The sequence below is a fragment of the Schistocerca americana genome, chromosome 9, assembly GCF_021461395.2.
Source record: "Schistocerca americana isolate TAMUIC-IGC-003095 chromosome 9, iqSchAmer2.1, whole genome shotgun sequence".
NCBI classification, from domain to species: Eukaryota; Metazoa; Arthropoda; class Insecta; order Orthoptera; family Acrididae; genus Schistocerca; species Schistocerca americana.
This window is the reverse complement of record NC_060127.1, coordinates 2,068,470-2,096,044: the sequence shown is the minus strand read 5'-3', so window position 1 is coordinate 2,096,044 and position 27,575 is coordinate 2,068,470. Positions and strand designations below refer to the sequence as shown.

At 45.9% G+C, this 27,575-nt stretch overlaps 1 protein-coding gene across 1 annotated transcript in view; it reads right to left on the bottom strand.

The window, feature by feature from the left end:
- Nucleotides 1-27,575, bottom strand: part of LOC124551184 — a 128,942-nt gene that overhangs the window by 45,425 nt on the left and 55,942 nt on the right. The window contains exons 3-4 of the mRNA XM_047126172.1: nucleotides 22,974-23,169; nucleotides 9,366-9,498 (exon numbers count right to left, since the gene is read on the bottom strand). Of these exons, the coding sequence (XP_046982128.1) occupies nucleotides 9,366-9,498; nucleotides 22,974-23,169 (329 nt within the window). The remainder of the gene's footprint in view (nucleotides 1-9,365; nucleotides 9,499-22,973; nucleotides 23,170-27,575) is intronic.

Genomic DNA, 27,575 nt, shown 5'->3' with positions numbered 1-27,575 from the left:
AACTCTAACCGGAGTACACTCGGGTGCCGCACTTTCAAGGAGGACTTGACTAACGGAACCATCTCGATGTGTAAACAACACTTCAGTCCGCCCCTGGTAGCTGAGTGGTCAGCGCGACACAATGTCAATCCTAAGGGCTCGGGTTCGATTCCCGACTGGGTCGGAGATTTTCTGCGCTCAGGGACTGGGTGCTGTGTTGTCCTTATCATTATCATTTCATCCCCCATCGACGCGCAAGTCGCCGAAGTGGCGTCAGATCGAAAGACTTTCACCAGGCAAACGGGGAGGCCCTAGTCGCACGACATTTTTTAACAACACTTCAGAACCAACCCGGGAGAGAAGTCTTTTTACTTGAACGGGATCATAAAACTTCACAAAGAACGCATACAAATCAGAATCAAAGTAAGCAGTATCTACCTGATCAGGTGCAACACGGATAACATCAGCCAACCAATCGTGAATTTCTAAGGAGACAGGTTGAACACGACACGTACTCTCGTCAAAACTGAAACGAACAGTACCTCGACGAGGAACAGATTTAGGAGACTCGACAGACACCACGGCGCGGGCAGAAAACACCGCCACCAAGAGGAGAACGACAACAAACTCCGCTACGCAACTACGGTGTGACTCCGGCCGATACACCAGCAAGACTGAGTAGCTTCGACACAATCGGCGCTGCGGCACAGGCGGAAGTCAGCGACGGCCTGCTCGCTCCACGCGCAAGGCGACGCTGTGTTGGATTTGTTTACCGTTGCCGTCGCTCTGCTTTGTATCGACCGTCACTGGCACTGCAGCACTGCTGCGAGTTACTCGGCGACTGAGCAGTTCGACTACGCTCCGTAGCCTCATTGGATACCTCCAGCCCCTCCCTCTGTTGCCATCAGCAACGAATATTGTGGTTGGCTTGGTAGACAATATGTGGGGCGTCGAATGCCATGAGCGTCATTGGCCTTTTGCGACGTCGCAGTCAAGGGGTTGCGTGTTGGTTCAGCAGACATAAACACTGGAACGTTTGTAAAACTAATTTTGCTTAAAACTAAGTGAAAATTATAAAATTATCTACATTTCACTAATTTAGTGTTTGATAATCTGAGCACTTGACGACTTCCAACAAACTTCACACTTAGTCTGAACCCTCTACTAAACTTTTTCTAGCCCACATGCATAATGTCAGATACTGAGCTCATTTGCAAAGCAATCATACTTTTCATGCGGTTTAACTCATCGGAGTTCCATTTTTCAAAGAACGACGGTTTACTGGTAAAGTACTATCCAGAAAAGGCTGTACAAATATCTTGCTGTAAATACCAGAAACTTGTAAATACACGGAAATTCACAAGACGCATGGTCACAGTAGCCTATGGCTACTAAAATCTCAGCGAAGTATGACAGGAACCGGCGCGCTCAAACGAATACTTGGATGTAACAATATGTAGCGATATCAAAGGGAACGATTGCATTGACTAATTCGCATGTCACGGAGGTATTTAAGAGGTATTCACAAGCTGTCATTCTTTCAGCGATCCTTAAGCGAATGGAGCGTGATAGAAGTTGAAGTACTCTCCGCCATACACTTCACACAGTACGAATGTAGACGCAGAAAGCAGTGGGGAAGTAATCATGAGGCAGGGAGCTGAAGCTACTGGCTTGACTGCGAAAAGAGAAGAAGGTGTATAACTTCTTACCCCGCAAATACCAGTCTTTAAGCTGGACCTTCCTCGTCACTCTAGGAGATTGTAACGTGCAGCGACACCCGAATACTAGGAGGAAGAGGGAAGGAAGACCGACGCTTAATGTCGCGTCGATGGCGTAAGCATTGGAGACAGGCCACAAATTCTCGTCTCGTTGGGGAAGTACTTGGAAGAAAAACGGGAATTTCAACCAGCGGATAGCATTCTTCTGACGTAGATGTAGCTTCGGGCGAACTACTAGAGGATTGTTATAGGACCATTCGCAGTATGTATCAGAAACATAGTAGATATAATTAACTTCTCATGGTTGGGAATCACAGTCATATAATATTTCTTAAAAGACATCATAGTCGCCGTTTACTGTATGAAATATTTATTACTGCGATTCCAATTTCGGCCTTAGGGCCATTTTCAAGTAACACTGCAAAAGTTACCTTTTTAGCTCGCTTTGCTGCTGTACAAAATTTAATAAGAAATGCACAGCAAACGATGTAACTCCTAATTATGTCAATGTCAAAATTAAGACGAAATATGCAGCAGCAAAGCGAGCTAAAAAGGTAACTTTTGCAATGTTACTTGAAAATGGCCCTAAGGCCGAAATTGCAATCGCAGTAATAAATATTTCATACAGTAAACAGCGACTATGATGTTTTTTAAGAAGTGAAGTGAAATGAAATGTCGTGAGACGAGGGCCTCCCGTCGGGTAGACCGTTCGCCGGGTGCAAGTGTTTCGATTTGACGCCACTTCGGTGATTTGCGCGTCGAGGGGGATGAAATGATGATGATTAGGACAACACAACACCCAGTCCCTGAGCGGAGAAAATCTCCGACCCAGCCGGGAATCGAACCCGGGCCGTTAGGTACGACATTGCGTCGCGCTGACCACTCAGCTACCGGGGGCGGGCATCTCGACTGGTTCTCGCATACTTTTGATTATTCTGTAGCACACTTCGTTATTCTGACTGGCCAATGAAACACTGTGAATTTCAAACGAAAAAAAAAAAAAATTAAATTTACATAAAGAAAAAGGTGAACGGTGGAATAACCCATGATTTATAACGCTCATACGTGCCATTCAAGAGATCGAAGTTTTTTTAAAAAAAGTATGTACAAAGCTCACTTTTTCAAGGCTTGAACATTGTCGGACAACAGGATTTTTATGCAAAACGTACCGCTGTATTCAGCCGCCATTGTCATTTCAAGCATTGTCAAAGCATATAAGTTTGTACTGATAATTTGAGTCACTGCACAAGTTCATCTGTTTGTACCTACGCTTTATAAAAGTAGATAATGAAATTCTTTGCAGAAAGAATTACATTATTACTCAAACCCGGGAAACAAATGTCGCAGGCAACAGATATCGTGTATTTTCCTAACGAATTCGTTTTTATATTAAAATCGTCCGCCCACCAAGGAATTCCTTTTCTCCTTTTGTTTGCATTTAGATTGCGTGAATGCTGTAAGAGAGCCTATTGTATGTTTCACAACACATGGAGAGTGCACGTATTGCGATTGAACTCTCCGATGGCGGAAAGTAATTTGAAATGCATGAATAATGGAGAGTGCCTCACACGTGACCTCACGCACCGAATATACACACACGCGCAGAGAAAAGCGCAGAAAGTGGTACTTGTGGTGCTAAACGGTGAACTTGGAAGAGAACGTAATTACTGCAGTATTTATCGATGTCTTAAATTCGGGTGTTTCATCTACTGAGGCTGTTTGGTTTTAAAAAGAATAAAAATCCGTATTCCACCAGGTACCCCAGACAGTAAAGGACAACAGACATGAGCCAGATAAACAGAGTCCGCGCTGGCTGCAGATACACTGCATGTGAAAATAAAAGAAGACTGCATCACTAGAAAGGTTCCCGTGGCAATAGGCATCAGACAAGGACACACAATCTCACTCAAATTATTCACCTTGGCTCTGGAGGGTGTGTTCAAGCGTCTGACCTGGAGAAAGAAAGGTACTCGTATCAACACAGATGGAAAACATCTCAATCACCTTCGCTTTGCTGATAATATTATCCTCTTTAGCAGCGACACAAACGGATTGTCAACAACTATCCAATAACTCAAAGATGTTTTCCAAGGTGTAGGTCTCCAAAGAAAACTTCAAAAGACCAAAGCCCTGTCAGTATTACGGTCGCCATCGAAAACTATTCTCTGGAAGTAATAAATTAATACATTTATCTGGGACACAAAATCCAACTTGGAAAAGATGATCAGACAGCAGAGATGACTGAGGAATTGGCCTCGCACCTGCGTGGAATTCCGGAAACATGATTACATTCTCTGCAGAGTGACAGAGAAAGGTTTATGACACATGGAACTGCCAGGAACAATGAAACAACAAACAGCACAAATCGACTCCGCGTCTGTCAAAGGGGAATAGAGAGAGCTATGCCTGAAGCGAGTCTGAGGAGCACAAAGGAAGGAACGAAGAGTTTAAGGTTTCCTCGACAAACAAGGCCACCGGAGACGGAACACAAGCTCGGATCAGGGAATGGAACAGAAGGAACTCGACATGCTGTTTCGACGGAACTATCCCACAATTTGGGTTAAGCTATTTAGGGAAATCACGGAGAACCTAAAGAGTCCGGTGTACTAAGCCACCTCGCTCGGTCTGACTCACAGTATCAAGAACGAAAAGGTTAAGGAGAAAGACAGGGGTCTGTCGATCGGATGGCGAGACTGAAGTGGCGTTGGGTAGGAACAAGTGCAAACGGACCAAAACGCTGATGCCGTGGCGTTCGGTGCAGTCAAAGAGAAAGTCTGACGTCCTCCGGCGAGTCGGAGAGGGCATCCAGCGACACGGATCCATATCGACATGGAAATTTCTGGGAGAGGCCTCTGTCCAGGAGTGGATATCTAGGCAGCGAAGAAGAAGAAGAAGAAGAAGAAAAAGAAGATGGGCGTCCGATGATAGCAGCGTGCACGTTGTATCAAACTATGTTTGGATACCGAAAACGAATGAAACAGAAAAGTGTGTTGTCTATGAAGCACTATTCCAGAGTATTTGCACTTCTTATCAAGTAGACATGTTGGGCTGGGCTTGCAGAAGCTGGGCCAGGAGTACCTGGGCTGGGCTGCACCGGACCTCCGCCCTCACGCCGTCCACAGAGTGTTGGAGGCGTCGCTACACAAGCCTGCTCCACTCTCCGACAGCAGTCCTCACGAGGAAGTGCGGTATGTGAAGAGGGCTGCTGCGAAGGAGCTCTGATAATTTCATCTGGTTCCAGGCACGGCCATTCGGATTGATGTCGACGCATACTGCGGGTCCTTTCCCTTGTCCTGGAGGAACGTTTTAACGAGATGAGCTATGTCTCCTGATGCATTATCGTGTTGGAAGACGAAACCATCGCCCGAGTGGTTGGCTGTAAGGCTGGACAGTAGGTTGAGCGTCGTGTCCCTGTACCACGCAAGCCTCAAACTACCGACGAGGGGCGGCCCACACCGGTACAACACAGCAGTGCAGACCAACTCATCGCTGCTGGAGCCGTGGCACTGCACGTGTGTGGGACGAGCGTCGCTGTCTGGCCTGCATCCACAACGCTCTGCGACGATCGCCAGTCCTCGGACAAACCCTGCTCCCGACTGCCAAGAGAGGCCGACGCCGCGGATGCAGACCACTTTGCACGTATTTCCTTGTCCACGTCCTTCACTCTCCACGGTGCTGCTGGTTTTCTACTGTTGCTCGTCGTGCATACCTTGTGCGTATGCCATCCAATCTCTTTGTAACAAATTTTGAATTATTAAGTTATATTGTTTAAAATCATGTCTGTTCTGTTGTATGGAATAATACACAAGTCCTATTGAAAATGGTCTGCCGCAGTCGCTTGGTATTGTTTCAGATTCTAGGGCGTGAATGTGACTAGGAAATGTGTCGGGAAATCAGAAGAACAAACATGAGACTCTTTTACGATGGAACTGCGATAATATCAGCTTAGTTACTGAAAACTGGTCACCAGTAGGCCGTCAGAAGAATGTCTGTAGTTGTAATATGTTATTTTCTTTTTCACTTAACAATGTTTCGTGTAATACCTGACAAATAAAAACTGAAAATATCTAAGTGGTAAGCTTCTGCCAATAATGATGGTTTGGTGAGGAATGAATTTCTGCTCGAGAAGGCACGTTACCCCACCGCTTTTGTTGCGGCGCGATGTGTCGCCCTACAGTGACAGAAAAGAATTCTAAAAAAATTCTGACGACCACTGCTGCTGCACTGCACTGCTGCTACACGGGGAACAGGTGTCGGCTGAGTCCTTTCTCGCCTGCACTTGGCCGGTCTACCCTCTCACCTGTCGGAGGCGAACGTCTTGCCCGAGTTTGCACGATAGTTGAGCTGCTTTAATAGCGAAACGCACTTGCAGAGATTGGCTCGGCAGCTGAAATATATACTGCCCTAGCAAGTTTGTACCATCCGTGAAAGTCGCTCAGACTGTGAGAGGGCACGGGAGGGGAGAGTTAAGTTTAAAGGGTGCACCTTGTTCATGGGTCCGTAACTGATGAAGTATTTACAGTGTATTGTTCTTCTTTATTTTCTTTATTTGTATTTCGTTGCTTTGCGAACAGTTTAGGGACGGTGGCCCCACCTTCAGGTCTCAGTCTTTGTAATCAGCGAAGCTGGGGACGGCCCAGCCCCGGAGCCGGCACTCGTCACAAACTCTGACTGCGCCCAACGATGACGACGCCACGCTCGGTGACGGGTTTCATAATTAGAAGAATGAGACTCTGAGAACGGGGCTAATGTCTCAAAAATAGTGGCACAGAAACGAAATGTGGATAGAATAAAACAGAGCGTGCATCCACGTCAGAGAGGATGGAACTTCATACTGATAAATAGTCCCATACCGCCAAGTTCTGAGTAAATTTTACTCGCTGTTCTACATCTACATGATTAATCTGCAATTCACAGTTAAGTGCCTGGCAGAGGGTTCATTGAACCACCATCAAGCTACTTCTTTACCGTTCCACTCTCAAACAGCTCGCGAGAAAAACCAACTCTTAAGTCTTTCTGTGCGAGCTCTTACTGCTCTTATCTTATTGCAATGATCACTACTCCCTATGTATGTGGCCGCCAACAAACTATTTTCACTCTCTGAGGAGAAAGTTGTTGATCGAAACTTCATGAGCAAATCCTGCCTCTCTTTTAATGATTGCCACTCGAATTCGCGAATCATATCCGTGGCATTCTCTCTTCTATTTCGCTATAGTACAAAACGCTCTGCCCTTCTTTGAAGTTTTTTTAATGTCCTGCGTCGATCCTATCTCGTTCGGATCCCATACCTCACAGCAATACTCCAGAAGATGACGTGCGAGTGTAGCGTAGGTGGTCTGTTTAGTAGATCTGTTGCATTTCCTCAGTGTTCTGCCAATAAATAGTAGTCTTTGATTTGCTTTACCCACAACCTTATCCATGTCATCGTACCAGCTAGAGCTATTCGTAACCGCAACCCTAAGTATGTACTTGATTTTACAGTCTTTAGATTTGTACAGTTTATCGTGTAGCCCAAATTTAGCGGATTCCTTTTGCTACTCGTGTGGATGACTTCACGCTTCCCACTATTTAGAGTAAATTGACAGTTTTTGCTCCATACATATATCTTTTCTATATTATTTTCCAATTCGTTTTGATCATTTGCTGATTCTATAAGAGGGTAGATGACAGCAGCAATCTGAAAGGGCCGCTCAGATTGGCTCCTGACTTTGCGTCGGATAAGACGAACTGTGACTTCTCTAGCAGGAAATCACAGATTCAGTCGCTTAGCTGAGAGAATATTCCATAGGCACGCAATTTCATTAGAAGTCGCTGGTAACGTACAGTGTTAAAAGCCTTCTGCAAATCTAAAAATGTGAAATCAGTTTGACATTCTCTTTCGATAGCTCTCATTACTTCGTGAGAATGAAGAGCTAGTTGTCTTTTACAAGAACGATATCTTCTGAATTCGTGTTGGCTGTTTGTCAATAAATCGTTTTCTTCGAGGTGACCCACAATGTTCGAACGGAGTGTACGTTCCAGAATCCTACTGCAAATCGCCGCAAACGTCAAACACCCTCTCAGTCCGTGAAATGTCGTTTCGTTTGCTCCTTCCTTTCTGGGTGCTTCGTCTTGTGTGTGTGAGGCAGTCTATATTAATCAGACTATTTTATTAACAATCTATGAAGATATCTGTGGGAAATATCCGTATCATCAAACTGCTGTTTAGTTTCGTCTCTTACTCCAGTTCGTAACAATTTGCCAGCAGAGAGCAGTAGACATCCACACCCACATTGATGTCGTTGGAAAAAAGCAGGTTTAGCCCCTCGCTATCCTACTTACAAGGGAACCTTCCCATCGCACCCCCCTCAGATTTAGTTATAAATTGGCACAGTGGATAGGCCTTGGAAAACTGAACACAGATCAATCGAGAAAATAGGAAGAAGTTGTGTGGAACTATGAAAAAAATAAGCAAAATATACAAACTGAGTAGTCCATGCGCAAGATAGGTAACATCAAGGAGAACGTGAGCTCAGGAGCGCCGTGGTCCCGTGGTTAGCATGTGCAACTGCGGAATGAGAGGTCCTTGGTTCAAGTCTTCCTTCATGTGAAAAGTTAACTTTGTTTATTTTCGCAAAGTTATGATCTGTCCGTTCGTTCATTGACGTATCTGTTCACTGTAATAAGTTTAGTGTCTGTGTTTTGCGACCGAAACGCAAAACCGTGCGATTAGTAGACGAAAGGACGTGCCTCTCCAATGGGAATCGACCCACCTAACTTGTACACTTGGCGAATGGGTAAAAATATTCTTCTACCTTGCCCGATTTAGGTTTTCTTGTGGATGTGATAATTACTCCCAAAAAAGTGATGAAAACATAAGAGTTTTCCACATAAACTGCAACAAATGAATGCAACAGTTTCACAGTCGCACAGTTTTCCCTGTGCTCTGTCAAAACATATGTTTTTAACGTTTTCAAATATTCCCGTGTGTAGACCGTCAAATCCTGCATATGTCCAAGCAAATCTGAAGATGTCCTGGAATTTTGGAGAGCGAAGTTGATTATGTGTGAGTGCCTGAACTTTGATAATTGTCTGAAAATAAAAAATTAAACTTTTCACTCGAGGGAAGAGTTGAAACAAGGACCTCTCATTCCGCAGCTGCTCATGCTAACTACGGGACCACGACGCTCCTAGGCTCACACTCTTCTTGATGTTGCCTATCTTGCACATGGACTACTCAGTTTGTATATTTTGCTTACTTTTTTCATAGTTCCACACAACTTCTTCCTATTTTCTCGATTGATCTGTGTTCAGTTTTTCAAGGCCTATCCACTGTGCCAACTTATAACTAAATCTGAGGGGGGTGCCATGGGGAGGTTCCCTTTTTAGTCTTTTGCACTCCTAATTACAATAGCTAAGGTTTATGCTAGTTTTTTTGTTTTCTTGTTGTTATATCATGATAGACTCCGTTATCTGAGAGCACACGACATGAATTTACAAACAAATGTAAATTAATTTCGACCGTAAAACCTATTTGTTCAGAATATGAAATTCATTGTTCTGATCATTTTGTATTAATTAGTTTTACTGCAAATGATGTATTTCAAAAGTTATTCTATTTCAAAGTTTTCGATCTAGGAAGAATTCATAAAAATGCAGACACACTGCAAACGGCAGCGCCGGCCTCACCTTCTTGAGTGTGCGGACGATGTTGAGGTAGGAGAAGCTGATGACGGCGACCGGCACGACGAGCCCCATGGCGAACAGGAAGACGATGTAGGAGGTGGCGCCCAGCGTGCGGCTCTCCCAGTTCACCGAGCAGCTGCGGAACACAGAGACACCCGCTCTCTGTAACAGGCTGTACTCAGGCGTGACTAGTCGCTCTCTGTAGAGACAATAGGGGTGGTATATGAGATGGTATATGGCCACGTGCCATACAGCGTCCGTCACACGAGTAAGTTACTGGCGACCGTAATTACTGTTCTTGCTATTTTCAGTCGAGACCAGATACATTGCCCCAATATATGTTATACATATACAAGGAATTGAATAGGGGAAATGGAAAAATTCAGAGTGCCATTTATTCGCAAAATGCCTTTTCAGTCCTACAGCGTTGCCGGTACTCTAGTGCTGTATTTCTGCCCTGGTGTTGCCACGAATAAAATTTAGTGTCTCACTATCAATTCCAATTTCCTTGCCGCTGTCTTGTCAAAACGGACGCTTTCGAGACCGCGGCTGTGTGCGAAATACGAGCCGATTTTTACGAAGAATCAAACAGCAGCCAGCCACAGCTGATAACGCTCTTTACTTACAGAAATAGCGCCGTTACATTCTGCGAACTGATAGCTTCATAGTGAAACAGCTGCTCAGTTTTGTATTACGTATGTTTTGTATACATTAGTTGTTGAAAAAACAGTTAATATCTAAAAAATATCATTCCAGCTAATATCTAATTTAAACAACTCTCGGTAAAAGATAAACATGAACACCCTTGTGAAGACAAACCTGTCGTTTCGAATCCGGTAGCCGGCCGCGGTGGTCTAGCGGTTCTAGGCGCTCAGTCCGGAGCCGCGCGACTGCTACGGTCGCAGGTTCGAATCCTGCCTCAGGCATGGATGTGTGTGGTGTCCTTAGGTTAGTTAGGTTTAAGTAGTTCTAAGTTCTAGGGGACATATGACCATAGATGTTAAGTCCCATAGTGCTCAGAGCCATTTGAATCCGGTAACGACGCCATTGGTGTGAGTAAACACTTTACTGACAGTGGCTGATCGCCGTTTTCTTCCTCTCCTGTTGGCACTTACAGCCAGTCGGAACTTGGAACGACTCAGTTTCCTGGTGTAGCACTTACAACGTCGTTAGTAAAAATATTTATTTTCTAATATGTCTCGTTATTTTTTTTGCAGTAGTGCGGTGAGCAGCATAATTCTGTGGTGTCACGCCACCTACCCAATTTGTTCGGTATAAATAACTTACGTACAAACAGACATACTTGATGCTATTTTGTCTCAAACTGACATGGTGAGACCGTGGCTGTGCACAATTCATGTAGGTTAATTCTTACAAAGAAGAAAACAGCAACCAGCCACTAATAATACTGCTATTTATTTAGGTAAATAGCGCCGTCACCGGTTTCGAACTGGCAAGATCATCATCAGGCAGCTGTTCACATGATTTTCAACTTACAATTTACGTTGCCCTACGTAGGGCAACAACACACCAAAAATACTTCGCCACAGCGGAAAAATAAAAATCGAAAACGGAGGCTATTGTAAAGTGTATCTTGAGAATCATGTGAACAGCCGTCTGATGATTAACTTGCCAGTTCGAAACCGGTGACGGCGCTATTTACCTAAATAATTAGCAGTATTATTAGTGGCTGGTTGCTGTTTTCTTCTTTGTAAGAATTAACCTACATTAATTAGACATACTTGAGGTTTCCACAAAGTACGACATACGCTGTTTTTTCGCTCTCCTGACAAATGTCAGATTTGGCACCTGCAATGTTTTCCAATTTCCACTATTAAATTGATGTCTACGAATATAACATATGTTATACAAGTTACTAATTTTATACTGTATCTCAATAATGGAAGATTAAATTTCCTTCTCGCCGATAGTTTTTGAATTATTAAGGCAAAATTTTAAAGATACACCAAAAGACCTGAAATTTTGCACGTAGGAGTAACTCAAAATTTCGGTCAAATCAATTCCTTTAGAAATGATTTCTATTTCTTATTTCATTGTTTTGACAACCTTAGCTCACAGAAAGTATTCGATTTTCGACCTGGTCATGCAGCACAGACTTCATGTTAATTTTTTATGAGGCTGTACCAAGAAGCAGTGTTGTAGAGCGAGTAACCTTCCTGGACTAAATACTGTACGCTGAGGTGAGAACAGCCACGGAAAGCCTCCTACCGCCGTGTCGGACCTCCTAATTCTCGGCGTGGCACGGACTCAACAAGTCGTTGTTAAGTCCCCTGCAGGAATACGAGTACTGAGCCATACTGCCTCTACAGCCGTCCATAATTGCGAAACTGTTGCCCGTGCAGTCTTTTGCGCATAAACTGGCCTCTCGATTACGTCCCAAAAATGTTCGATGGGATTCGTGTCGGGGGATCTTGGTGACCAGGTCATTCGCTCGAGTTGTCCAGAATCTTATTCAAGCCAGTCGCGAACAACTGTGGCCCACTAATATGGCTCACTGTCATCCATGAAAATTCCATCGTTGTTTGGCAAACAGGAAGTTCATGAAAGGTTGGCAGTGAGCTTCGCGGGATCTGCGCACACTCGAACCCCGCTATCAGCCGTTACCAAATGAAATAGGGAATGACATGACCACGGTTTTCCAGTACTCCAGGATCCAACTCGTGTGCTGATAAGCCCAGTGAAACCGCAGCAGGCGATTTCGTGCAGTCACCACGAACAGCCTTGTCGGTCGCCTGCTGCCACAGTCCGTTAACGCCTCATTTCGCTGCACTGTGCTAACATATACGTTCGTCGTACATTCCACTTTGATTTATGCGGTCATTTGAAGCAGTGTTGCTTGTCTGTTAGGACTGACAATCCTACGCAAACGCCGCTGCTCTCGGCCGTTAAGTGAAGGCCGTCGGCCAGTGTGTTGTTCGTGGTGACAGGTAGAGCCTGAAAGTTGGTATTGTAGGCGCACTCTTGACGCCGTGCATCTCGGAAGATTGAATTCCCTTACTGTTTCCAAAACGGAATGTCCAACTACCATTCCGCGTTGAAACACTGTTAATTCCCGCCGTGCGGCCATAATCACGTTGGAAACATTTTGATACGAATCACCTGACTATATATGACAGCTCCGCCAATGCGCTGCTCCTTTATACCTTGTGTACGCGACACTGTCGCCCACGTGCACATGTGCATATCGCTGTCCCGTGGTTTTTGTCACCCCAATCTAATCGTTCCGTTAAGAGTGCACTACTCGCTTCGGGTCACGTTAGACGGTGTAGAATTTTGCAGCAGGCGATAATGCGACCTACCATTGGAGAAATAAGTGGTTTCTATGTCCCAGTCGGCTGTACGGAAGCAGACCATAAAACATGGGTCGAAGTAAACACGTGACAGAATAGGAGATAGTAGTTACCGTATCTGAACGTGCCGCAGACTTCACTGTGAATGTGAATGAAGTTTCCGGGCTTTTTGATGTCTCAATGTGAACTGTCCAACGTGTCTACGGGGAATGGTGTACCAGTAGCAGCCACGTAACAAGTAGGGGGAACAGATCCTGACCGATGGGGAGCAAGGACGAATGATGTGCCGAGTCCATGAAAAATGATTTTAAGAAACTCGACAAATGTTGGTGCTGTCATTGAATGCGCGTCCGTGTAAACGAGCTTCGGAGGGAACATTTTGCTAGGAATGGACAGTTGGAGTCTTAAAGGGGTCAAAAATCACAGCAACTGGACAGTAAGTGACTGCAGGTGTGGAGTCACCATTTCGTCTGTTTCCAGATGCTGCGAAGCCCCGAGTACACCGGCGTCGGGCTGTCAGGCGGCGGTAAACACCTGCCTGCAGTCTGCGTACTGCGCTCGTTCGGGTTACCTAGAAGGTAAACCGTGATGTGTATTTGAACGTCATTGGTGACCAAGTATTGCATCTTCTTCTGCACTTCATGAGGGGTACGTTGTGGACACTTCAGTCTTCCAACATGGGAACAGCCCGAGTGCACTAGGTTGCACGCATGCGTACACTATCCAGTAAAAAATATCCAGTCACCCTTCTGTAATGCGGAATTGACCACCAGTTGTCACGCGAGGAGGACTTGCTAGTATACGAGGTGCGACAATAAAGTAATGAGACTGATGTGAGAAAAAAATGTTGGTTACCGTTTTAATCAAGTTTAGTGTTGTCTCCTTCAGAGTAGTTCCCTTCTGATTGCACACACTTTTTCCAGCGCTTCTGCCATTGATGGTAACCTTTCTGGAACTCATCTTCTGTAATATCCTCCAAGACCGTCGTCACAGCTTTTTGGACATCTTGTGTTGTTTCAAACTGGTCTCCCTTGACCGCCGTTTCTTTAAAATAGAAAAAGTCGCACTGAGCGATATCTGGCGAATAAGGTGTCTGTGGTAGTACTGAAATTTGTTTTGAGGCTAAAAATTTCTGTACTGGCAGAGCATTATCGTGATGCAGAATCCAGTTATCAGCAATGTTAGCATGGAGACGAAGAACTCTTTTACGAAGTCTTTCTGAAATTTCTTGCAGTAATATTGGTTAACTGTTTGTCCAGGAGCCACCCACTCTTTATGAACAATTCCCTTGGAATCAAAGGTTGATGGTCGTCCACTGCGTTCTTCATCTTCAACATTCGTCCTGCTTTCACTAAACATTTTATGCCAACGAAAAACTTGAGCTCTTGACATAAACTCTCTCCAAAAGCCTTCTGAAGCTTACCATAAGTTGTCATCCCGTTTTCACCCAATTTAACTCAAAAATAAATGGCTTCCCATTGCGCAATAACATGTGGTTCCATTTCCATGACGAGAGACGCGAACACGTGTTAACTTATTGCAGCACAACTCACGACTGAGCAGTTGCATCGATGTGCCGCTTGGACTAGAAGCAGCTTATAGACCAAGGTCAAAGATACTGTGCCTACGCAACCGTGCAGGGTTGCCACATCTTGCAAAGAAAATCAGTCTCATTACTTTATTGTCGCACCTCGTAAAAGGAGGGGTGGGGGGGGGGGACGGGGGAGGAGCACTGTGCTGTCGGTATACGAGTAGAGGCAGCAGCTGCAGCTGCGCAGTGGGTCGGGTGGGAGAACGTGGACTAGTCACTGGATGCCCGCCGACTGATAAACCCGCCGAGGACATTTCAACACTTCTAATGGTGCCCGACACGACTGTTCATGATCTGCTGGTGAAGTGAAGATGGGAAGGGGAAACCAAAGCTAAAGGAAGACCAGGCACACCTGATGTACTGACGGACAGGGGCCGTCGACCAATGTGGAGAGTGCCCGTAAAACATCGCGTCAAGTCGGCGGCTGGAATCACTCGTGAGTCGCGAAATGCTACCAGGATTGCAGCCGTTACAGTGACTGCGGGCAGAGAGTTAAAATGAGAGCGGTCCAGTGGTCGAGCTGCTCCTCTTAGACCACAGGTTTCTGTCGTCAGTGGTGAGCGACACTTGAGGTGGTGTAAACAGCGACGGGCACTGTAAACTCTTTTACCCTTTGCTGCTTGTTCGTTCATAGGTTCAGCGGCCGTCTGAGCAAAAAGGGACAGTCCAGCGACCGATCGTCTCAGTCCTTTAAAAATGAAGGGAAATCAGACAGGAGAAGGCTGATAACTCTCAATACCTATTAAGTAGTCGCATAATGGACGAGTAGCGTAAATTTGCTAAACAGCATTACGACAGCACGAAGAAAGGTTTAATTGACGATGAAAGGGCTAAAAAATGTAACGATCGACAGACGATCTGTTCGGAATTCATTGTTCTGTACAACAAGAAGCACTTTGAGGTAGATATGCAGGCATGGAACACGTGAAGGAATTGGCGGTGGGAATATAAATTTTCTCATGTCCCACGCATAATTACCTCGTCAGTTGCAACAGTTTTTGATGGAACTAAACGAAGAGTACGGAGACGTTACATATTACTGCAAAATTCTGAAAAATGTTACTGTAAACTACGTTGATTAACTCAAAGGACGTTCATGGACCAAGTTTTCGATTTGGGACAACCTGTTGTTGATTTTATGAAGGAGAAATTGGAAAGCGAAAAAAAATTGGAAGATCCAGAATGATTATATTCCTCGTAAGGCAGAGAGAGTTGACTGCATAGTGCCCTCAGTGAGACATTGTGGGGCGAGAAGGGACTTGTTCCTATTTCATGGCGAAAGTGGATACATTTAAAAATAAAATCGCATGTGGAAGGGGCAACGTCTGTGAAGGAATACTCTCTATTTCCCTAAGCTCATTGGCGTTAAAGAAAACCTCGATTTTGATCGATCCATTCTGGTGGTGAAACTTTCTAAACGTTTTTGAACACGATAAACTTAATTCTGTTTTTGAGCTGTTTTCGAGACCGCTTGTCGTTTCAGTTGTAACCATCTTGCCCATCTTCTGGTGGAAATGGTCGATGTCGATCTGCAGTGTAATTCCCGGTTTGAAAGACAAATTATTTTACGTTAAAACTGAGGAAGAGATTTACATTGCTTTCTTTGGGAACGGTTTCTATGCATCAATAATGATGCTGCAAAGGTGACAGGCCTATCATTATTTCGACAAATATGTAGGTGTGGAAAGGCATTTTTAGTTTACGAAACGAGGTCAGTCACGATGAAATGACAGTCTGAGTGACGAAAATTTGCGAAACTGTGTCCCTCTGCTGTCAGTATGCCAACACTTTTTGCCACGGAAAAGTTTTATTACGTCCTGAGCGCGCCAAAATAATTACATAATACACCGAAGAGCCAAAGATACTGGTACACCTGCCTAATATCCTGTAGGGCCCCCGGGAACACGCATAAGTGCCGCAACACGACGTGGCGTGGACTTGACTAATGGCTGAAGTCGTGCTGGAGGGAGTTGACACCATGAATCGTGCAGGGCTGTCCACAAATCCGTAAGAGTGCGAAGGAGTGGAGATCTCTTCTGAACAGCACGTTGCGAGGCATGCCAGATATGCTCAATAACGTTCACGTGTGTTTAAACTCACAAGAGTGTTCCTGGAATCACTCTGTAGCAGTTCTGGACACGTTGGGTGTCGCAGTGTCCTGTTGGAATTGGCCAAGTCTGTCGGAACGCACAATGGACACGAATGGATGCTGGTGATCAGACAGGACGCTTACGTACCTGTCACCTGTCAGAGTCGTATCTAGACGTATCGGGGATCCCATATCACTCCAACTGCACACGCACCACACCATTAAGGAGCCTCCACCAGCTTGAACAGTCTCCTGCTGACATGCAGGGTCCAGGGGTTCCTCAGGTTGTCTCCATACCCGTACACGTCCATCCGCTCGATACAACTTGAAACGAGACTCGTCCGAATAGGCAACATGTTTCCAGTCATCAACAGAGTAGTGTCAGTGTTAAAGGTCCCAGGGGAGGCGTAAAGCTTTGTGCCGTGCAGTCATCGAGGGCACACGAGTGGGCTTGGGCTCCGAAAGCCCACATCGGTGATGTTTTGTTGAATTGTTCGCACGCTCATACTTGCTAATGGCTGAGCACTGAAATCTGCAGCAGTTTGCGGAAGGGTTGTACTTCTCTCACGTTGAACGATTCTCTTCAGTCGTCGTTGGTCCCGTTTTTGCAGAATCTTTTTCCGTCCTCAGCGATGTCGGAGATTTGATGTTTTGCCGGATTCCTGATATTCACGGTACACTCGTGAAATGGTCGTACGGGAAAGTCCACACTTCATCGCTATCTAGCAGATGGTGTGTCCTATCGCTCGTGCGCCGACTGTAGCACCACGTTGAGACTGACTTAAATCTTGATAACCTGCCACCGTAGCGGCAGTAACCGATCTAACAACAGCGCCAGTCACTTAATGTCTTATGTAGGCGTTACGGACCACAGCGCCGTATTCTGCCTGTTTAAATATCTCTGTATTTGAATACACCTGGCTGTACTACTTTCTTTGGCGCTTCAGTGTATTAAAAATTTGTTTTGTTCGTGATCCATGTTATTCGGAAATAAGAAATAAAGCGGCATGCCACATGCAGCGCTTTTGCAGTTTCTCCCCCTCCCCTTTTCCCCTCTTCCGGGTCACACTGCGTGGTGTGGTATAGGGGAAAGTGTGGGCTCTGGAGACAGAGGTTGGTTGGTTTAAGAGGGGTGGGGGAGGGGGGAAGAAGGGACCGAACTGCTCGTTTATCGGTCCCTCTGTAGACAAAGATTCGCACATATGCGCGAGCAGAATTCCTGGACGCCCCTGGACTAGACTCTTGTTGTGGCTGAGTGGCGTGCACTGCAAGTCGAATCTATGTCTTCCCTACTTCCGCTATCGGCAAGTGTGTTACTGCAGAAACAGTAAGTGTCACGCAGTAAGTCCTTTTAGTGTATCATTTCATAATCTATTGGGTTGGGCACAAGTTCGCAGCGTTTTTCCACAAGTTTAATAACCACGAATCAGATACTTTATAGTGATGAGTAGTTCATTCTCCTTCACTATTTACAACGGTGTATGAACGCTGGCGTAGCTTTTGGATTCCGCGACTGTACAGATCACGTGATTTTGAGGTGAAGAACCCGTCGGACCACGCTCGGAGTGGATTTTAATCCGGAAAGGAAGTTCTTTGAAGATCGTTCGATAGAGAGCGGAGAAGGTGAAAATCTGAGGGCGCAAGTTCAGGTGAATAAGGTGGACGCGGAATGGTTTCCCAACCCAACTCCTCTATAGATTTTTTTTTTTTTTTTTGTCGGTGTAGCAAAATGTGGGCTGGCTTTGTCGTGGAGCTGCATCACTTGACGCAATCTTCCTGGTCGTCGTTCTTGCACTGCGTCTGCAAGACGTCTCAGTTTCACTGATGACTACACCTCGGGGAAGCAATTCGCTGAACACCACACGGCCGCCGCTCCACCAGATGCGTAACGCTATCTTCTGTGGGAACAGCTGCTTTGTTTGGGCTCAAACATAGCGCTCTCTTCCTTGTGTTAGCATCCTTTCTCGTGACCAGTAACGATACGGGGTGGGAACGATTAAAGTTGTTCTCTTTCTAACAGATGAGGAGCAAACACAGAGGCACCTATGGGCGCTCGCAGATTTTTGACTATTTGGCTCGGAGAACACGGTAGTCGTACACCCGATTTTTGAATATCTTCTGCAGTGCATGCAGATGTCGCACGATGATGGAATTATCGCACTTCACCACATTTGCCATCCGTCTAATACAATCATGTGGATAAATGCGTTTAGAGGATCTTCTTTAAACCCGGACGGTCTTCCTGAACGTGGAGAGTCACTAATATCAGAACGATCCGTCTTAAAACAAGAAAGCCGTTTTCTTGCCGTACCCTGTCCAATGGCATTATCTCCACAGACACGGCGCAAAAGTTTCTAGCTGCCTCCGCTGTTTTCTCCCATCTCCCCTCCCCCCACTATTGAACTGAAATAGAAGAATGTGTTGGAAATGTTCCTATTTCTCGACTTGGCTATCCAATTTCTAGTAAATAGAAGAATGTATTGGAAATGTCCCTACGAGGGTAATCGCAAAAGTAAGGTCTCCCATTTTTTTATAAGCAGAGAGCTCTGTGTGCGTGGCAGTTGGTCACACTGTTATGAAGAGTGCTTCACGCGCTGTGTGTAAACATGCGCACGCCGCGCTGAGGCGCTCAGTCTTGGCTCGGCAGCCGTTGAGAATGGAGTTCCCGTTGGATGTTACCGCCAAGTGCGAATTGCGCGCAGTTATTCGGTTTTTGAACGCAAAGGGCACTGCGTCGATTGAAATCCATCGCCAATTGACGGAAATGTATGGTGAGTCGTGCACGGATGTCAAAAATGTTCGTAAGTGCTGGAGAGAGTTTGCAGCTGGTCGGACCCAAATTCAGGAAGAACAAAGGAGCGGGAGGCCGTCAGTTTCTGAGGAGACAGTGTTGAAGGTCGAGCAAAGCATGCGTTGAGATTGGCGGATCTCTGCACGTCGGTTCCTGAGGTTTCCCGAAGCACCGCTCACAGAATTTTAACGGGAACACTGAACTACCGGAAGGTGTGCGCAAGGTGGGAGCCACGCACTGCAAGATCCCCTCGCTTCTAAACTGATACTGTTATTACTCAGCTTATCCGCGAGTCCGTAGAGGGTGGTATATGTGACGTACAGAATAACTGGTCAGCATTTCCACCCGGAATTTGCGAGTGTAAATCGGACCTTCCTTGATCCGCCTCGGTGGGTCGTGTCGCCGGATTCCCTCCTACCTGTGCGCGGTGCAGCTCTCGTAAATGTCGTCCCGAGCAGACTCTTCATTGGCGCATTGGATGTCTCTGTCGGTGGAAGCTAATTATCTGAAATTGCTGTCAATCAACTTTGGGGTATCTATTTACTCGAAATTAACATTCAGAATGCCGTAATATCACTTTTATTCCTATTAGATCAATAATGAAACACTCATGTCACAAACTACTCGTAACCGAGAGCATGGCTGCCATCGAACAAGACAGGAAGAGCTCTTAACGCCGACTGCCGACTTTGGCGCGCAGTCCGTGTCTCTTACTAGTTTCGTCACAGTTCGTGGATTTCCGATCAAGTTCGTACTTACTAAGATATGCATTTGTTAATGAACGGGTGTGGATTTTAACGAGGCAAAATTATGATAAATAGTTTTAAACATCCAGAGGCTCCTCCTAGTATTCATGTTGTCATAAATGACTTTAATTATTAAATATAAATAAACAAAAGCGGTGACTTTTGCGCCAAGATGGCGGTACTTCCCGTCACGTATATTTCCCAGGCTTGTTGCTACGGTCCAGCGCCGAGCCCCACCCCACTACGCGCGACATATGGTCGCTTCGTCACATAGCCAGCCAGCGTGGGAAATAAATGCTCTCCAACTCACGGCCGGCAACGGTCTACAGCACTTCCTAACGATCGCGAATACATCAATAAGACAATAATTTATTAAAACTGGTAAACATGTCATCCTCACGTAGGAGGCACCTTACAGCATGCTGACTGAGGATCACATGCGGCAACGAGTTGATGCTTCCCGCGCATTACTTCACCGCCTTGCAGCCGAACAGGACAACTTTCTGGACTCAATTGTTACGGGTGACGAAACCTGGGCACACCACTTTGCACCTGAGACGAAGCAACAATCACGCCAGTGGCGGCATCCTTCTTCGCAGCATGGCGGCGAGCTGGTATGACACGGGCATACAAAAACTGCCACAGCGTGTACAAAAGTGCATCGACAGAAATGGTGATTATGTCGAAACATAGCTAAACATTCAAGCTGTAAACTGATGCAAAACCATTGTAGAAATAAACAGGTCTTTGTACTTCTAAAAAAATAGGAGACTTTTGGGATTACCCTTGTATTTTTCCACTTGGTTCTCCAGTGTATAGTGTCCACAGCTCCACTTGTGACGCTACAAGTCCTTGCTATGAAATTTTTCGCTTACTTAACACATGAAACTGTTTGTATACGATGTATTGTCTAGTGTAAATATGTATTGTACATAGTATGTTTAAATCGTGTAATATTTGACACTGGCAAGTCAGGGCATATTTAGTTAACGTTGAAGTCAGAGAGATTGTTTTGTCGCGCCTCTGGGCGCGGGAGCGCGCCAGCGGGCAGTAGTAGCAGTGACGCCGTGCTCTGAGTAAGACGTACAGTCGAGTGCTGCTAGTCCTAGCTGTGTTACATCTAACGGCCAGTGTGTGGATCTGAGTACGACGGGAAAGTAATGGTCGGCATACCTGGAAGCATGGCCGGGCAAGTTACTATGGATTAGTGGGCATAGTGCTGAAGAAACGAGGGCTTAAATGTGAAGCGCACTGTGGGCCCAAGTCGCAGCAGCAAAAGCCCGCTGCCACATTGTGTCGCTGCCGTGGACTTCCGTCGATCCACCGACAACGAGGGAAGTAAGATCTACGTAATTTTCGTAAGATAAAGTTGTAGAAGGCTTGCCACTGACTGTGCTTTTCTCTGAAGTTGAACAATTAATAACAAGCACTTTATAATCGAAGTGTAACACCAAGTAGGTTCATTCCGATCCTTATCTTATTGAACCGAGTGTGTCACGCCATTATCAAGAGAAAATATGTTAATTATCAAATTATTTGCATAGACAGGGAAGAGTGAATTTCAGACTGGTTATCGTAGTTCATTATTGCACTTAATAAGCTTACGCCAACCGTAGTAACTTAATAATAGACTGAAGTAATAAATTTGATTATTAATATTTATTTCAACGCATATTCAGCTGAAGTTAGTTCAAGAATATTTCATGAAACTATAAAGCTTATTCCACCTGATAATCTCCCAATTAATGAATTACTATCATTCAGAACATAGTTAACAAATTATTGGCAATATATTTCATTATCAGAAGATTAAACTGTGCAAAGTACCTAACTTTAAAGACAGAATGACAGTCCAGTATTCAAAATCTCGACAGATAATTATCTGTGTTGTCAGCATTGCACTTAGCTGACAAATTATGAACAAAATAATTATGAAAATACTTATTGAAAGTTAACCATTAATGTTTAAGTGTAGTTAGATTGTTATGAAATATTTTTTATATGACTACTGAACCTGACACAGCACTTACATAAAAGTTTCTGTTCCACCTGGTGCGCTACAAACAGGTAAACTTTATTTTGGACACAATTATTCACGTACTTAACGGTATTGTGGCTCATCAGTTGAGCTGGCGACCGATTTTTTAATTGCTTTTACAACTTGATCATTTCTTTTGGCAAAATTTTCACTGGCAAAATTTATTTCCAAATTATTCCCATTATTTCATTTACCGATCGTTATTGAATAAAATTACTCATTCAATAACGATCAAGTTATAATGTCTCCTGTTTCCCGCGGAATAATCATTATTTACTTCGGATTCGGATCCCTTATCCCGACGCGGGTCAAAAATCATAATTCACGGTCATTGTCAACTCGTAATTTCGCAAATCCCGGGAAGCAGGGAGGGTGTTATACACTCACTATCTCCAGACGGCAATATGCAAACTCAAATAACAACACTGAACTACAAATACAAAATGACACTCGATAAATAAACCTGCAGTAAGCATAACACCAACACTGTAAACAGAAACGGCATGAGCTTGTGCCCCAGCCCAGCACTCGGCTGACGGCCGCCACAGCTTGCCCCCTCTCTCACCTGATGTTGGCCACCTCGTGCACGTAATCGCCCCAGCCTTCCCCCACTCTCGCCTGATGTTGACCACCTCATGCACGTAGTCGCCCCACCCTCCCCCGCTCTCACCTGATGTTGGCCACCTCCTGAACGTAGTCACCCCAGCGTCCCCCGCTCTCACCTGATGTTGGCCGCCTCGTGCACGTAGTCGCCCCAGCCTTCACCACTCTCACCTGATGGCCGCCTCGTGCATGTAGTCGCGCCAGCCTTCCCCCACTCTCACCTGATGTTGGCCACCTCGCGCACGTACTCGTCCCAGCCTCCCCTGCCGCCGCTCTCACCTGTCGTTGACTGCCTCGTGCACGTAGTCGCCCCAGCCTCCTCTGCTCTCACCTGATGTTGGCTGCCTCGTGTACGTAGTCATCCCAGCCCCCCCCCCCCCCCACTCACACCTGATGTTGGCCACCTCGTGCATGTAGTCCCCCCAGCCTCCTCCACTCTCACCTGATGTTGGCCGCCTCGTGCACGTAGTCGCCCCAGCCGAGCAGCGGCGGCGCCGTCAGCAGCAGCGAGTACAGCCAGATGGCGGCCACCAGGAGCGCGGCGCCGCGCCGCGACAGCCGGCGCGCCTGGAACGGCCTCGAGATCATCACGTAACGCTCGAACGCCAGCACCGTCAGCGTCGCGATGCTCGAGATGCCTGCGGCACACAGGGGGGCGCGCGTCACTCAATGGGCACAGCAGGCGGCCTGCGGGACGGGGCAGCAGCGCAACCACACCAGGAAGACGTACACACACCGCAACACCAACAGCTCTGTACATCGCTATTACCATGAAACATGGCGGTAAGGTAAGGTTGCCCGGGCACTCGCCGAGCCCAAACCCTACCGCCACATTGCACACCATGTGACGTGATTCGTCACCCCATATCACTCCCTCCCTGTCATCCAGTGGCCAGTCCTTACACTCAACCTCACCTGTTGCTTAGCACTGACTACAGAAACGTGCGAATAAAACGTTCTCGGTTTTCCAGCTGCGTCAATTCGAATAAAATCCTCGAGCTTTCGATGGCTATCACCGCCATCGTCGTCAGGAGTTCACTGACTGCTGGTGCTGCTCCGCCTTCTCACCTATATAGGTCTGATGACATCTTCATCAGCCAATTAGATCGATACAATGTGGCGCGAGCGCGTAAGTCGACCCGGGCAGCTAGCGGCGCTATTGCCTGCGGCAGAACCAGTCACGTCATGGGGAGGCGCCACGTTTGAAACTGCCGCTCCCGCGTCGCGCATCTGTCTCTGCTTTCTTTCGACGTCCAACGCCCGACCCCATGCCCTGCTGAGTGTGTATCCCTGGTCTCTGTTGAAATTCTTGCTGTTTAAACGAATCTCGGCACCTTCCTTTATAACGAAGTACCAATACGTAGACGCATAGGCCAACACTTTTGTATTTTCGAACTGTATTTTATGTCCGTTTTCTAGGCAATGTTCCGTTACGGCCGACTTGTCAAGCTCCCTTCGTTTTATACGGCGCTTGTGCTCAGTACAACGCTACGCAACCGTGCGAATTGTTTGTCCGATATACATTCTGCCACATTCACGGGGTACGCCATACAAGCCGGACACTCGAAGAGCAATGTCGTCTCTAACAGGGCGCAACATACCTCGTATCTTGGGGGCGGGCCGGAACACTGGTCTTAGCCCATGTTTCTGCAGCAGACGCCCTAACTTGCTGCTAGTTGCTCCACAGTATGGCAGGAATACAGTCCGTTTGGCCTCTTCTAGTGATTCACCTGGTGTCTTTCGTCGGCGGCCCTTGAAAGCGTTTGCGATGTCTCTTTTGCTGTATCCATTTTCCCCGAAAACACGTTTTAAGTTCTGCAAATCAGACTGTAGGTGGTCGTCATCAGAGTTAATCTTGGCTCTATGAACCAATGTGTTTAAAGACTGCAGACTGCCCCCTGAAGATGCTGGAGTGCACTGGCGCCCGGCCACAAGGTGGCCACATCTGTTGCTGGAGTGAAGGCACGCCGCAACATGAGCCGGATGAAGCAAAAGAAGAAACGCAACCGTGACGAAGTTTCCGACGAGAGGACAACTTCCAACTCACCCAGGCAGAAGTAGGAAAGGCGTGATCCGCCCACCCTACAACACACCGGAGTACGATGCTCCGTGAATTTGCGTAGCGTAGTGTAGCGCCGGCAGTCAGTGAACTCCTGACGACGAAGGCGGAGATGGCCATCGAAAGCTCGAGGACTTTATTCGAACTGGCGCTGCTGGGAAACCGAGAACGTTATATTCATGTATGTCGCCGCGAAAGACTCCGAAGACATACAGCAACGTGTGATTCATGGGGAGCTCCGCAACAGTTCTACACCGTTCTCCTACACACGGTCATTGTGCTAGCTGAACTGCTGATTTCGAGACTGTTTGTGCAGCCACCGTTTGCAGTTTTCGACGGTCCCCGTCCGTCAGTACATTAGCTCTGCCTGGCCTCCGCTTAGCTGCGTTTCGTATTTCACGTTTCCACTTCACAGTCACGTCATCAGCAGTCGACCTGGGCAGCTTTAGGAGGGTCGAAACGTCCCAGTGGACTTGCCCCTCGGGTGGCATCCAGCGACTGTTCCGGCCGTCACGAAAATAGCCACCTCAGCGCTGTCTCACAGCACTGCCAGTTACTGGTGATTTCAAACGTTAGAAAAAATTCCGAAAAAATATGTTACACACATATACTTTTAGTCTAGAGTATGATAGAGTACTTTCTAAAAGAAAATTCTGCCTGCTGCTACGCAAAAATAAATAAAAAGTTAACGTTACAAGAAATTTCGAAGAAAAATACAGTAAATTCTTATTTCAGCCTATTGATAGAAGAGAACCATTTACACATTTTGACTGAAAAATGTATGTTAACATTCTCAAACTTTTATACATGTGTGATACATTTTTTTTTCTGTGAAAACATAAAATTTATTCGAGATAAAAAGTAAAATACCGTAAGTGCTGCGAAACTGTTCGTTAAGTGTAATGAGAGATGTTATCATTGACAAATTTCCATTCTGTTGGACCCCGTAAAAACTTCCACAGAAACAGTTGTTGAGAAAAGTATACAATTAATTTTGTTAACACCTGAGACATCATTATTGTATCGTATCATCTATGAACGAATTTTATTTGTGCGTTCGAGTACTTGGTTATCTACACTGGAATGTTTGTTCCGACTTCTCTCCTTAACAATGGTTCAAACTGCCCTAAGCACTATGGGACTTAACATCTGTGGTCATCAGTCCCCTAGAACTTAGAACTACTTAAACCTAACTAACTTATGGACATCACACACATCCATGGCGGGGGCAGGATTCGAACCTGCGACCGTAGCAGCAGCGCGGTTCAGAACTGAAGCGCCTAGAACCGCTCGGCCACAGCGGCCGGCTTCGCCTTAATTCGACCGAGAATATTCTCCACGTCCGGAAAAGTTTTTATTTGCAGTTCTTTTCGCCCATTCGTCAGTGGACCCATCATCCAAATCTCCGATATCCACTATACGAAACTAACTGCAGGTACTCTCAGGCCATTACTTGCGTTGAAGTCGAGCAAAATATATTTGGGCGCCAATTTTGTGAAACACAAGGTTCATCAAAATACACTACAAGGCTATTGCCCTAAGCAGACTATCAGCGCAGTGCACACAGAACTTTGTCCTCGCTGTTGCAATTTTTATGCATTCCATTAAAAATTTTCGTCCATTATTACGCTTACTGAATCTAAAAGAGTGTGAGTGGACAAGTCAAAGAACAGACGTCTCTGAGCAACAATAATTTTTTTTCGCCGAGATCACCCTGTATTTTTATAGCCATATGGTACGCTCATCTGTTGTAATAGCTAAGTAAAGTTCTGCGATCTAACTTTCTGTCAAAATCGTTATATTCCATAGATTGCGTTTACTTTTGTACCCTTTCCTTAGAGAACCAAAACACATGCTCATATCTAGAGATTCTATCAAGTTTATTGTCAATAAGGAATACAGTCGATTCTGAAATACCACAATATTTTGTGGTCATTTTATGAACTTGCGCAAAATTTATATTGTTGTTGGTTTCTTCATTGTTGGCCAGATCAGTAAAAAGCAGTACATTTGATACTAAAATTTTACATTGTTTTCGAATGTCTTTTCGCCCTTTACACACACCGACTGGAATAGCAGTACATGTAGGCCGTTGCTGCCGCATTATGCTCAGTACCAGACACACGTCAATGCACCGAGAGAAACACCGTGTGCCGCCCATCAGCTGCACTACTGACAGTCTGGCAACGAAGTACGGACTGCGCGAATCACGGCAGCTAGCGGCTGTGGACTGCAGGAGCTGGCCGTGACCCCGAGGTTTCTGCCTTCGTGACGGCCGCTGTGATCCACAGGGCGAAGTGACTGAGCTCTGCTGACCGACCCGTTTCGCGTTTCGGTGTCGCTGAATCACCCTCCACCGACAACACGACACTCCCCCCCCCCCCACCTCCACCTCGTTCTACTGGCGTGTTCGCCCCCCCCCCCCCTCGTCACATCTAGTGAACAGTTATTCATTACGCAGGTGTATCACGTAATGAGTACGCTGCCTGTTCTATCACTCCGATCTTATACCGACACTACACTCCTTAATAGTGGCCATTACGGACCAATTAAGCGGTTTATAAGCAACCTATTAGTAAGCTCACAAGAATTTCGCACGAGGCTGTCGGCTGTCAGTGAACTCAAGCCTTGCGTCACAAGTGAGTCTATGTGCTCAGACCCGTGCGTATCCCTACACGCTGTGGTCGTGTCATTATTGTCACCTGAAGTGTACAGACCACATAAAAAGTGAACTGAACTCAGTTCATGTGGAACCATCGCCTCAAGGTGCTCATTTTCCATTTTCACAAGTAAGAACAAAAACAGAAAAATAATGTACAGGTAGGTATCTTCTGCTAGTCATTTGTTTGGAAGAGCATATAAAACAATTCAGTTACTCTACTTTCGCACTATAATTCATTGCAAAATTCACAGAGAAATAAATCAGTTTCCTTAAGACATCAGTTGAATAGATTAACTTGTTTTCATTCACAATATGTAGGGGCT